Below are 14,085 nucleotides of genomic sequence, written 5' to 3'. Positions count from 1 at the left end.
TCTTTTTTTGTTCAGAAAAGCAAAGTGTATAAGAGCTGAATCATGACATGGATGAGTGTGCCCAAAGAACGAGTTGAGAAATTGTGTGAAGAATCCCAGACAATCTGGGCGGAATTTTCCTGGCTTGTCGGGCTTGAAGACGGAACTGAGAGGAAGCTAGGACAGGGGGCCATCAGGTTGGTGGGCCGACGAGTTCCCAAATCCAGCTGATCTTGCTGGAGTCAGGGTGGAAGTGGTAAGGGCTACACGCCCACCAGTGGCAGGAAGTCAAATTGCAAATTGAGAAGTGCCCAATTGTGGGTAAATTGAGTTACTTTGTAGCTAGTTAGAATTGGTCAGCAGGGGCTGACTCAGGACTTTCTGCCAGTATAAATCCAAGTTCTTACTCGCATACGAGGTGAGTAGTAAGAAGTCCTGCTTGACAGAGTATTGCTGTCAGAGCAATCCGAGTGAGGGAGTGGGAGACCTGGCAGCAGCAGTGGAGGCTGATAGAGGGGACCTTCCATGGCATTTTCCAAAAAGCAAGGAGTGATGTCAGAGAACAGCAAGTAGGTGATTAGTTGCGTTTTAAAGGTTTTCTTCTTAAAGAAGCATTGGGATACTATAAAATACTGTTATTAAATTTACCTTCCCTTTTGATGTTTTCTCAGCCCTGGCCCCACTCCTCACTTGTTTAAAACTGATTATATTTCTAACTTTTCCTGTTCTGACGAAAGGCTATCGCCTTGAACCATGAACTCTGTTTCTCTCTTCACAGGTACCGCTGGACCTGCTGAGTACAGGGGGATGGGCGGGGCAGCAAGGGGCGTGGTTAGCGACGGGGCAAACCGGGCGCGTACGCATGCGCCTCAACGGCACGCGATCGCCGGCCAGCCCACTGATGCGCATGAACTTGACAGTAAATTCTTCCGGGTTGCAGCGGTTGCGGTGCCTTTTTGAAAGGCTTTGACTGTCGTTTCTTGGAGAATATTAAGATTGAGCTGTTGAATCTGTCAGGTAAGGTGTGTCTTACTGCACCGGCATGAGTTTGTTTATTTCCAGCAGCGACATGTTGAGCGGTGACTTGTGAGGAGTGTTGTGGTCACCATGGCAACTTCTGGTACTGTTTGCCCGACTCTGAATGCACTGCAGCTCCTTCAGGCTCCAGGACTGGCCGATTCTTTCTTGTTTTTCACTGCTGTTATCAGTCCCCTCCAACAGCCGGATTGCTTGAAGAATGTTTAACTGTCTGACGTTTCAGAATTCTACTCTATGCAGTATTTAATGGAAGGATGGAGGCATCAAGCACTGGGAGAAGCATAAGCTAATGATTGGGGAGGGGGAGGGGGGACGGTAAACACGGACTGAGAAAGTTATGCTGATGGTGGGTGGGAGGAGGCTCATGAGGGGCATTTCAACACTGACATGTACCAGCTGAACTTAATGGCTGTCTCAGGTCTGTAAATTGTATGCAATACACCGATTTCTAAAGGGACGTCCATGTGTGACCATCCTTACAGAATTCTTTGAAGAAATGAGTGAAGATGGATAAAGGAAATGCAGTGGATGTGGTTTATAAGGATTATTTGATGAGCTACCACGTAAGAGATTTGTGGGAAAGATGATGACTCATAGAATGAAAGGAAATTTGGCCACATAGGTTAGAGGACAGAAAGCAAAGTAGGGTAAAAGTGGGATTTTAGACGTCTGTGGTGGACTCTCTGGAATTGAAGAAGAAATAATATTTAAATTTGTTGAATTCTAATGGGGAGGGTCTGTGGCAAATTGTGCTGAGAATTGTGAGTTGCAGAATCTTGCTTTTTTTGTATATACCATAGGCAGAATTTTAACAGAACAGGTGGGTTTGGGTCAGGTGGAGGAGGAGGGGGGGGGTGGTGGTTAAAGTGTCAGAAATCATCTTGGCCCAAACCCGCCCATTTCTGGTTTTAACTGAGCCCAGGAGATGGGCTGCTTTTATATCTACCTCCTGGATCCAAGTGTCTGTTGGAGGAGCCTCTGTGATTGGGTCCGCACCCCCCCCCCCCCCCCCAAAATTGCCTCTTCCCTCATCCACACCCACCCTTCCCCCAGGTCTTGATTTCACTTTTGCCCCACCCCTCCCAGACCAGGCCTCAATCTCTTTTGTTTTCTTTTAGTGGCTGTTCCATGGCGTTCTTGGTGTTTCATTGGATATTCCGTGGGTTTATTTTTGGCATCTGAAAGAGAAGGTGATTTGGGTGGGCGGCGCAGTGGTTAGCACTGCAGCCTCACAGCTCCAGCGACCCGGGTTCAATTCCGGGTACTGCCTGTGTGGAGTTTGCAAGTTCTCCCTGTGTCTGCGTGGGTTTCCTCCAGGTGCTCTGGTTTCCTCCCCCATGCCAAAAGACTTGCAGGTTGATAGGTTAATTGGCCATTATAAATTGCCCCTAGCATAGGTAGGTGGTAGGGAAATATAGGGACAGGTGGGGACGTGGTAGGAATATGGGATTAGTGTAGGATTAGTGTAAATGGGTGGTTGATGGTCGGCACAGACTCGGTGGGCCGAAGGGCCTGTTTCAGTGCTGTATCTCTAAACATAAACATATCTTTGTGAAATGAAGACTGGAAAGCTGTGGTCTATATTCGTTATTGTGTGTCCACATACTAAACGTAACATTACAGATTAATTTGCTGGTGATCCTCTATGCCTCTGCATGCTGATAATATACAAAATAAAATAAATGACAGGACACTTTGCACAGACTATGGCTGTGGAGATAATGTTGCTCAAATTTGTGACATCTTGGTAGTGCTACTGCCTTTTTGCTGTACCTGTGTGTTGCTGATTACCATTAGAGTGAGTAGGAAGGTATCTGCATTTTCCATATTTCCAGCTAATTTCTAGGAAAATCTGCACTGTGATAGTATTGAAAGTGTGCATCAGCATGCTTATTATTGTGTGCTAGTGGCATCTGGAGTTCTGCAGGCCTCCTGCTCATGGCATGGCATCCATGTCCAAGTGTCTAAATATCTACTAAAATGTCCCTTTATTCCAGCTGTGGACATAAGGAAGTTGAGGGTTCTTTCATAATTGGGCTGCAAGTCCATACCATTGTGTGCCATGGCACTTGAGACCAAGCAATCGCACAAAAGGCTTATTTAATTTGTGATTCAGTAGGTATTTATCTTCACATCTTTGTCATATATGAAGCTGAAATACTGAATATTATTTTATTGTTTCATTGTAGCTATGGTTCAGTTACACATCAAGCAAGGAAGCGAGAGTCAGTTTTTGCTCGAAACTACAGTGCAGGTTACAGTACAGGACCTAACCAAGCTGGTAGCAGCAATTTATAATGGAAGGCTCAAGGTCGACAGGATTTGTACAGGTGAGCATTTGATAGGTTCTTAAAAATGTCAAATTAATTGTTAAATTGTCAAGAATAATCTTGACAGTGCAGCAGGCACCACCATTATGTGCTGTACAATGCTATCAGTACTCACAATCTGAGCATTATTATAAATCTATTTGTTATTCTAAAGGTTGTATCTATTTTCTCTTGTCGTCCTTTCCTGAAGGATTGTCATGGCTTAAGTACAATTCCACATGCACCAGCCACTCTTCAGTATTTGCCTCAAGCAGCTATTAAATGTATACCATGAGTACTGGTAGATTGTTTTAGCATGAGGGGCAATGCAGCTAAACATGATCCTCATGTTATTTAATGTTCATGCACATACTGTTTCCAGCAAGAATCACTGAAATATAATTAAAGTGGAATAAAATTGAGTTCCGATGAAGGGTCACTGACCCGAAACGTTAACTCTGCTTCTCTTTCCACAGATGCTGCCAGACCTGCTGAGTGATTCCAGCATTTCTTGTTTTTATTTCAGATTTCCAGCATCCGCAGTATTTTGCTTTTAATATAATTAAAGTGGAATGCCTAGGTGTTTGTTTTCTCTCCTTCCTAGCCTCGGAGAGTACAAGGCCAATTGTAGAACCACGACTGCCATTCTTTCTGAAAGCAACTAACTCAGCACGGAGAGCCAATGAAAATGGGACTTTTACTGGTCTGCATGGTTCAGCTCTATACTTGGCATGTGATGGGGCCTGCAATTGAGTTATAAATCAGACAACAAATAATTAAATGTGAAACTGATCACACAAGTAAACCTGACTTCATAACTTATCTTGAATGAACTTTGAACGTCTTAACTGTTAATCTGGTTACAGTGGATGAGCTGAAGGCATTAATTTTATGGAGAATCTAAACCTCTGGATTCAATAATACTAAAAGACATGGTTTCATTTCTTGTTTTTAATAAATTATAATGATGAGTCTATCCTTTTGGTTGAGGAACACATTAAGAAAGTTTCAAGCTGCTTTCTTGATTGGTGTCGAGTTAACTGGTCTGGTACTGTCATAGAAAGAAGCAGTAAAGGACTTGCATTTATTTAGTGCCATTCATTACCTCAGCATATCCCAAAGGACTTCCCAGCATGGAAACCTTCAGAAAAGACACTTGTTGACAGTCGCAAACAATTTGCATTGTAACAGATGCAATCTGGACCTTGAAAGCGCAGACGCTCAAATTATGATCTAGTGGCAGTATTCGATACACCAAGTTCGTTTACAGTTTTAAACAGAGGACATGCAGGATGACGTTAGTCAGCAGCGGGTACAAGAAACGGAATTTGCAGAATGGGAAACTCTTTACCCAGCATCCATAGTAGCAGCGAACTGCTGTCTCTGGGATTGAATGCTTGCATGGCTCTACTCCAGGGATAGAGCAGTTTCTGTGCTGCTCTGGATATTGGGTAAAGAACTCGCCATTGTTCAAAAGCCAGGTAACACCACACCTCACCAGTATGTTAGGTACTGATGAGCTGCTAACAGCCCCTTATCCACAACTGATCACACAGAGGGAGGGGAATCTGGGCAAGGATCTGCAGCATAGTAATCCTCCCAATTTGGCTGGGATCACCCAGGCTCCCTTGCCTTACAGCAACCACCTTACATTGTGTATACTGCCAATGCAGCAGATCACAGGATCATAACATCCCTCCCTCACTGGAAAAGGACATTGGGATAGTAATGAACTGGGAAACCCAACAAACAGGAAATGAACTGAAATCACATTCCACTAGCAGGGCTCCATGATTAGACATGATCCCAGGTGAGGATGAAAATAGGAAGTAACGCTGCAGGAGATACAGCCAATCCAGAGATATTTGTCTCATCGTGTTTACTGTGCACTTTGAAAATAAAGACACCTGATGTAAGACACTTAGGTATCACTGTATTTATGAAGTGTCATCATTGTTGTAATGAAATGTGGTAGCCCATTTCTAACACAGCAAGATCTGACAAGCCACAATCAGTTTAATGACAGATATTGGCCCAACATTTGCTGTCAGAATAATGGTGAGGCTAATGGTGCTTACCATTATTTATGCAAATATCTCTCAGTAACTTCCGGCAAGGGCAGATGTACAATTAAACACGGGAATTGAAAAGTTGCTATCGGAGATGCACCGCTTCTCCGTTGGCTTTGTGAAAACGGCATCTTGCCATCTGGCTTCCCATTCAAATGCATTGAGTGGTGTGAAATTTCTGTACTTTGATTGTATAGATGAAGTAAATGTACCACAGAAAGTTAAGTTAAGTCAACTCAGCACCCTTTTAATGATGTGATGTGTTAATTACTGCCAGTCAAGCTCTCTGCCACTGAAAATTAACTTATATAAAGGTGGCGTTTCATTCCTTCGGGTTTTAATTGTTAGAGATTTAATAAACATGAAAATTATGAAAGAAATTCTGTCTCATGATCTTTATTTACCACTCTTTCGGAGGGAGATTTTATATTGAATTCACCATTCTAACTTAACTTCCTTCTCAGTGCTTGCGCTGTTAATTTCACAATCCTTCAGTTTGATTCGCTAAGGAGATACACAGTGATTTTCCCTGTTTACTCAGATTCCAAATGCCTCGTAGAAGGCAGTTCACTATTCTCATCTTGAACTTCCATCGAATAGCGTCGACGTTAAGCTAGCATGTCCAACAGCAGGCGATGCCCTGTCACAGCCAATTTTGGATCACTTTTTTTTGTCATGTTGGTTGAGGGTTACATGTTGGCCAGGACACCAGGAAAATTCTTTTACTCTTTGAATAGTGCTACATCCCTTCCACCTGAGAGGACAGATGGGGCTTCTGTTTAATGTCTCGTCTGAATAATGGCACCTCTGACTTTACAGCACTCTCAATAATGCACTGAGTTGTCAGCTTAGATTATGTGCTGAAGTCTCTGGAGTGGACCTTGAACCCACAACCTTCTGATGCAGTAATGAGAGCATTCCCACTAAGCCAAGGCCGACACCATAGTCAATACATGGTCTATACAAGGGGGTGTGGTTGGGTGGGGGGTGCGGGGAAAGTCCTTTTTGGTGTGTATACAAGTGTTACTTAGAAATCAGTTTCTTTTTATAAATTCTAAACAATATTTTATTTTATAGAAATGAGTGAATTGGCAGAGCATGGCACCTTCCTTCCCATTAATATGCAAGGACTGACAGATGAGCAGATAGAGGAACTCAAACTGAAAGATGAGTGGGCAGAGAAATGTATACCAAGCGGAGGATTTGAGTTTAAGAAGGACGAAATAGGACGGAGAAATGGACGCGGTAAGACAGCAAGGGTTGTTCGCACTGAATGTAACTTGCAGAAGCCTTTGTTACAATATATTTCAAACTGAGGCTGAGAAGATTCCTTTCCAATTTGCAGTACCATTGAGAGAAATGGAGAAATGGGACAAGTATTCTTGTTTTAAGTAAACTTTACAATATATTTCCAGAATGAACTGGAAATAGAGAATTCTATTTCAGCTTAGCAACTTTGTTAAGCTACCGCTAGTCTACTGAAAGGTGCATTTAAGGCAGTGGACTGTCTTAAGGATGTAAGATTATACATAGTGAATATGTTTTACCTATAAAGGAATTTGATGTGAAACATGTGCAATTAGTCTGAACAAATACCTGATGAGATTTCTCTTCTGTATTCTAGCTCCTAACCAGTCAATGAAAGAAGTTTTAAAAAAGACTATAGAAGAAGCTAAAGCACTGATATCAAAGGTACTGTTTCAAGAAAGAAAAGAACTTGCATTTACATAGTACCTTTCAGGACATCCCAAAATACTTTACAACTAATGAAGTGTAGTCACCATTCTAAGGTAGGGAAACGGCAGCTAATTTGGGCCCAGCAAGGTCCCAAAACAGCAGTGAAATAAATGACCGGATAATCTGTTTGTGATGTTGTTTGAGGGCTAATTATCGGCCAGGGCACCAGAAGAATTTCCCTTGTCTTCTCTCTTGGGACCTTTTATGTCCATTTTGGGGGGAGGGTGCAGGTGGACTTTGGTTTAACATATCTGAAAGATGGAACCTCTGACATGAGAAATTGGGAGATAAAAGAACATGTTTGCGCAGCTTTTTGCTTCCAAGTATTTTTTTTAATCACTAAGTTGATCTGTCATTAATTTTAAGATATGAAGAAGCATTGATGGCAATAAAGCATGGAATGAGAAAAGTCCTATTTGCTATACCTTAGAATCTGTCTGTTATTTAATCTTGTTGGACATCTTGGGGAATTAAGGGTTAATAGTCAAACTACTTTGTATCATGAAGCAATAGACTTTTCAATATAAACAGGATGGCTTTGAAGTCTTGAGAGGAATGCATAGCTTGTCTTCAAGAAATTTACATGACTGTTGTGATGGAAACCCCACTTGCCAAGAATGAAGCATATTAATTTTGTCATATGGAACATTAATTTTAAACTCTTACTGGACTGAAATATGGCTGTACCTGTATTTTGAAAGGACAGTGGCTGGAAACATTTGCATTGTAAGAGACGGTTGCCTGGAGAAGACAATGGAACGGCTCCCTAATTCAATTAACCCAAATGGATTTTGATCACCAGACATTGAATGTGTAAAAAGCCAGCATTCCATTCCCCCCCATTGAGGGTGTCTGCTAAGATGGACAATCCACAAACCGCAGGAGCGATTGTTCCAAATAAGGGGTTAGTCACATGACTGACCTGCTGGCCAACTTGGAGTTTTGAATTGTGCTTACAGAACAGTTTGAGTCAGACTGCAATTTGAAGACAAAAGAGAAAGAAGGTCTCTCTCTTTACCTCTCACGCAAAGACAGGGACCGACGGAAGAAACTAATCTAAGACAGAAAACCAGCAAAACAAGTTTGAAAGAGTGCACTGGGTCCCAACGAGATGGCAAGATTTAACTACAATCAAAGATTTTACAGCTAACTCAAAAGACAGTAAATGAACTCCAGCTATTGCTTCAAACTTTTCCCCTTGACTTTCTCCTTTTCTGTCTCTATCTGCGTGTGTTCATCGCGTATGCATGCTAGCGTGGTCGCGAGGTGTATTTTTAGTACTTTTAACCGAATTAGAGTTTTAAGGTTAATAAACTTACACCTTTCTTGTTTAAATCTAAGAAAACCTGTCTGGTTGATTTCTTTGCTTTTACAATTGAAGAGCAGTGAACAAAGATTCACCGAGGGGAAGCTAAAAACCGCGTTTTTAAAAAAATTAAACCTTGTTACGGTCAAACTAGGAAAAGGCTGAGAGGGAACCCCTAGACCCCTTTCTCACCTGGTTGTAACAGAGTAATGAAGTCAACCATGAGATGACATTTGCACGGTTGAGCCTGATCCTGTCCGTAACTCACCATGTCCACATGCACCTGCTTTCCAGCAGAAGTTGTTTATCAGTGGTTCAGAGCAGGAACCTTTTAATAATTTCTTCTCTCTCTTGAGCTGTTGGTGGTATGGTCAGTTGTAGTGTCTCTGGGTGATTGCCTTAGTTGAGTTAAGCTACTTCAGCAAAGAATATGACCCAAGCCTGGCTTAGCTCATGGTTATGGAAGGTGCTGAAAGAGGAACAATGATTGTTATTTGGGCGCTTGCTATATTGCTTGTCTGTTTTTTGCACTGGTAATTTCCATTGAGTGATACTTAAGGAATACGATTGGTAAAGGAAGAGTTCTCTCTTTGTATTTTTAGAAACAAGTTCAGGCCAATGTATGTGTAACAATGGAGATGGTAAAAGATGCACTTGACCAATTGCGAGGAGCTGTTATGATTGTTTATCCCATGGGGCTGCCACCTCATGATCCAATCCAAGAGGAGTTTGAAGGGAAAGAAGATCTTTCAGGATTACAAGTAAGTAGAAAACAACGTGTATCTCAATGGACTGCAGGGAGATAACTGGGATTCAGGTTCATCCCTATCTATTTCTTGGTTGGTTCACAGCAGTATTTGCTTTGGAGATATGTGAATATAGACAGCTGTATTTTTCTTAAAGGTTCAGTAAAACAAGTGAGAAACTGCGGAAGGGAAGGTTCCATCTATTTTTTTTTGTTTACATTCTTGCAGGTTGTATTTGGAGACTTCATTCAATTTTTAATTCTGTGATATTTTTGTAGGCTGGGAAGATGGTGACCGAGGAGGCCGAGGCTCAGCTGTGGTGGGCAGGAAAAGAGTTGCAGAGAGGAAAGAAACTTTCTGACTATTTAGGCAAGAATGAAAAAACTAAAATTGTTGTAAAGATACAAAAAGTAAGTATTTTTTTGATTAGAGATACAGCACTGAAACAGGCCCTTCGGCCCACCGAGTCTGTGCCGAACATCAACCACCCATTTATACTAATCCTACACTAATCCCATATTCCTACCAAACATCCCCACCTGTCCCTATATTTCCCTACCACCTACCTATACTAGTGACAATTTTATAATGGACAATTTACCTATCAACCTGCAAGTCTTTTGACTTGTGGGAGGAAACCGGAGCACCCGGAGAAAACCCGCGCAGACACAGGGAGAACCTGCAAACTCCACACAGGCAGTACCCGGAATCGAACCCGGGTCCCTGGAGCTGTGAGGCTGCAGTGCTAACCACTGCGCCACTGTGCTGCCACATGTTTCAAACAATGTTTAATGTATTTCCAGGCCAGGGTTTAAAAGGTTAAATTGAGGATTGGTTGCATAAACTTGCTTTGCATTTCCTTTGAGTTTAGTTTGAGGGGTGATCTAATTGAGGTGTTTAAAATAGTGATTTGTATATCAGATGCAGATAAATTATTTCCTCTCTGGGCATCTAAAGCAAGGTGGGCTTATCTGAAAATTAGTTTTAGTAGTAAAATCAGAAAGCACTTTTTTCACAAAGGGTAAAAGATGTCTGGAACTCTGTTCTCATCCTACTGTTCACCCCAAACCACCCCCCCCCCCCCCCCCCCCCACTCCCCGACCCAAAAGAAAATTAGGGGACAATAATGCAGTGGCTGTAGCACTACCCTAGCAAAACCTAGGTCTTGAGCTGAAATCCCATCATGGCAAGTTGTGAAATTGAGTTAAGTAAACCTGGTAATTTGTGAGCTGGCACCAGAGAAATATCACAATGAAAGCCACTGGATTGAAATAAAAATCCTACCATTTCACTAATATCCTTCAGTGAAAAGACTCTGCCTCGTACTTTTGCCTTCATGTGACTCCACCTCTACATTATGTGGAACATCTCCTTAACATCTTCTGAAGTGGCCTATGACGCTACTCATTTGTAACAACAATAGCTATAGAATGAGGCACACCACCACCATCTTGGCAACTACTGCTTTATGCCGTTCGCCAGATCTTCTGCCAAATTTACAGTGGGCAATTGGGAAAACCTCTATGTAAATTCAACCCCTATGTTCATTTAAAATTAGGATACAAGGAGCAGATTAACTATAACCAACAACTATTCTCCTGATAACTCCCCTGGTTAAGTCAGTAGTCACAGAGCCAAAGAAGATCGCAGATACAGTACCTGTTCTATGCTGATAACTCAGATGGACAGTATTTGGTCACTACAGTTGCCTTTAGCATTCCTTAGAAGGGGCAAATTAGCATGAGTTCCTACTGCTGATAACTATCCAGCAACTTCTCGCGTAAGTATGGTTGTCAATTATGCATGACTACTGCAAAGTTCTCACCTATGATTTCCTCCCCTCCTGAACAGTATGTTAACACTCTCTGGCTAGGCTCACACAAAGAATGGCCACTTGAGCAAAGTGCTGGAGGGCAACCAGTGCTCATGGAGCTATTTCCCAGTAAGCAGAAAATATCTTCAGGATAGAAGGGGAAGATGCAAAAAAAAAACATTTTATTTAAATTTAAAAAAAAAGTAAATCATGTAGCTTTAGCAAGTGAATGCAGTTAACCCTTGTGGTTTGGTTTTATTCACAGCGAGGTCAAGGAGCTCCAGCTAGAGAGCCAATTATCAGTGAGGATGAGCAGAAGCAAATGATGATGTACTATTACAGACGACAAGAGGAACTCAAGGTACAGCAATTTGTCTGCTTTACATGAAATAGTATCCTTTGTGTAATCTGAAGATGTAGATTTAATTTCAGACATGGTTGGAAGATAAGAATGCAGAGGACATTAAATTGCATGATACAGTGCAAAAATACTTTGAGCCCAGCTGCAGATAACACCACATGAAATGCAAGTCTTCTCTTGGAAAAAGTCCAGAATTCAAATGGGAAAATATCTCCAAACAGCTAGCAAGCTGTGCTAGTGTCAGAGCATGATATGGCAGAGAGATTATAATTCATATTGTCCTGGTGGCATTAATGGTTCTTTACTGGCCTTAGACTTTTGGCTATAATATTGTTTGCTTTACGACCCTGATCCAGTTCTTCAGTCTCTTGAATAGATTGACTGCTTAAGTTTTAATGCTTTAATGTAGGAAATCTGATCGTCTTCGCAGAGGCAAAGTTTTTTTGGCTTTCAGGTATTGGTAGTTATTCTGTCCAAGGATAGAACTAGAGTTTATATTGAACTTGGAAATAGAGAATTTTGTTTAAAGTATGTTCTAAGATATCATTGCTATTATATAAATAGTAGATTCTCTGAAAACATTTAATCACTCCCTCTGGCTTATTGGCTAAATGTACTGTATTGGGTGATACTCGACCATAGAGATCAGGACATTCAAGGCTTCTGTTCCCAGTCTGTGCTGAGTTAGCTCATATTGGCCATAGCACAAATGGGGGCATTATATCTGGTTTTAGTGTCTCGGGTTGTAGAGGAGAAAAGAAGTCATCCCTCATGTTCATGTTCGTTAGCAATGCCTGTTGAAAAGTGCACTTGTGAATATTGACGTGGCAATCAGTTTAAGCTCGGCTGCTATCCTTCCATGGCAACTATTCAGGCGACACTTGCTGTCTAGGATCACGGATGAAGATTAGCATCCAGATAAGGGACCAGAGAGCCAGAAAGCTGGAAGCCGGCTGACACGTAGTCAGCTGTATCAGTATGAGTCCTCATCTTCATAAAGGAAAGGTCAAAAAGAAAGAAAATTCAGCGTTGGTATTCCATGCACATTTCAGAAATGGATAAGATTTTAGACAAATACAATCAACAAATCCAAAAATTCTAAAAGAAATCAATAGAAGAATCGCAGTTTAAAAGTTTTCTTATTTTGAAGGAAATAATTTTCTGTTAAAAATTAAATGCAGCTAAGGTTTAACAAAAAAATGGTAAGATGTTGTAGATGTATCTTTCTCCAAGTAAAAGGAAATGGTCCTTCATTTTCAATCAAATGTTTCGGAAATAATTTTCTGTTGATTAGAAATAAATGTTTAAGATTATACGCATACCAGAAACCTATATTTGGAAAAAGAAGATCTGTCCTTACTTTACTATAATTATATGAAGTTTTTTTTTCTTTTTTCAGAAACTTGATGAAAATGATGATGAATCATATCTTGACTCAGATTGGTCGGACAGGTATGCTCTGAAAAGGCAGTTTCAGGGTGTAAAAGATATCAAGTGGGGTCCGAGAAAATAATGACAATCAGCTCCTGTGGAACATGGCCTTCTGACATTTCTATCTCCAATGTCATACAAGAACACTGTAGCTTATATATAAAGTACTTGGGTGCTTGTTACATTGAGAAGAAATCAGTGATCACCTGATGAAATATTCCTCTATTTTGATTTAAGCCTTGTTCTTATGTCAGTTGTTCAACTCCTGAAACCCACAGAAAGCTTTGGATAACCTGTAGATATTCAGAAGAATGCTACTGGTAATTTTGGTGAATCTTATATAGCAGAAGCAGTTCTGTAGCCCAATTTTACATTTTCTTTTTGGAATTCTGAAACAGTTCTTGTATTCATGTTAAATAAATATTTATTTTCCAATTTGTATGATGCTTATGTTGCTTTATTTTCTGCAGGGTTCATCACTAGACTCAGGTTCTAAGAAATGTGTAATAAGGCATCTTAAACATGTAAGAAAAGCCACTGGCTTGGATTTTGTTGAGCTTCCGACATTGGGCTCCGTGGCACGGGTGGGGTAGGGGGACAGCGCGGAAGATCGTACCGGCAGGAGCCTGCCATGGAGTCCAACGTCAGGATTGCGGGCCCAATCTTCCCGGCAGCGGTGAGGCTTCATGGCGCCCCCATCGCTTAGCGACGGAACCGGACTTTAAATATTTAAATGAAGGAAATGCATACATTTAAATAACATTCACAGCGATCATCCTGGCTGCCCGGGATCTTCCGTGCGGGGGCCGGCACTCATGCGCCTTCACTTTCCCGTCCAGGGAAAGCTGGCGCAGTCAAGGTAGGGAAGGGGGAGCTTAGGATTTTTAGTGAAGTGGGGGGGTGGGGGGGGGAAAAACAGGGTCAGATCTGCATTTCTAGTGGGGGTGGGGAAAGGGGTGTCCTCCGCACTTTGTGCAGATTAGGGGGTGGGGTGTGGGGAAGAGGTCAATTCAGCAATTTAAATGTTTTGGCGGGGGTGGGGGGAGTGGTGACATTTTATTAGCGGTATACTGGGGGGTACAGGTTTAAATATGCAATTTTTGTGGTAGGTCTGGCAGTCCTTTAAAAATGGCACCAGCACCTGCGTAGAAGAAGCTGACACTGTTGACAGTGTCGCAGAGCCTGCCCCCACCACGTGATTGGTGGAGGGGAGGCCTGATCAGCATATGACAATGAGCTGGCGCATGCTAGATCGTGGTGGCATGACAGCGTGCGGCCACACGTGCGAGCGCCATT

The 14,085-nt window shown here is 41.9% G+C and overlaps 1 protein-coding gene across 1 annotated transcript; it reads left to right on the top strand.

Annotated features, from left to right (window-relative positions):
• Positions 1-354: 354 nt before the first annotated feature.
• Positions 355-13,228, top strand: cfap298 (cilia and flagella associated protein 298). The gene is made up of 9 exons (XM_068041075.1): positions 355-548; positions 758-996; positions 3,207-3,347; positions 6,473-6,640; positions 7,020-7,087; positions 9,041-9,199; positions 9,463-9,594; positions 11,263-11,358; positions 12,758-13,228. Exons 3-9 carry the CDS (start codon positions 3,209-3,211, stop codon positions 12,869-12,871), a joined length of 876 nt encoding a protein of 291 aa, XP_067897176.1. The 5' UTR covers positions 355-548; positions 758-996; positions 3,207-3,208; the 3' UTR covers positions 12,872-13,228.
• Positions 13,229-14,085: the final 857 nt, after the last annotated feature.

Source organism: Heterodontus francisci, chromosome 10 (assembly GCF_036365525.1).
Source record: "Heterodontus francisci isolate sHetFra1 chromosome 10, sHetFra1.hap1, whole genome shotgun sequence".
In the NCBI taxonomy this organism is placed as follows: Eukaryota; Metazoa; Chordata; class Chondrichthyes; order Heterodontiformes; family Heterodontidae; genus Heterodontus; species Heterodontus francisci.
Note: the sequence above shows the minus strand (reverse complement) of the source record. Positions and strands in the feature narration are given on the sequence as shown.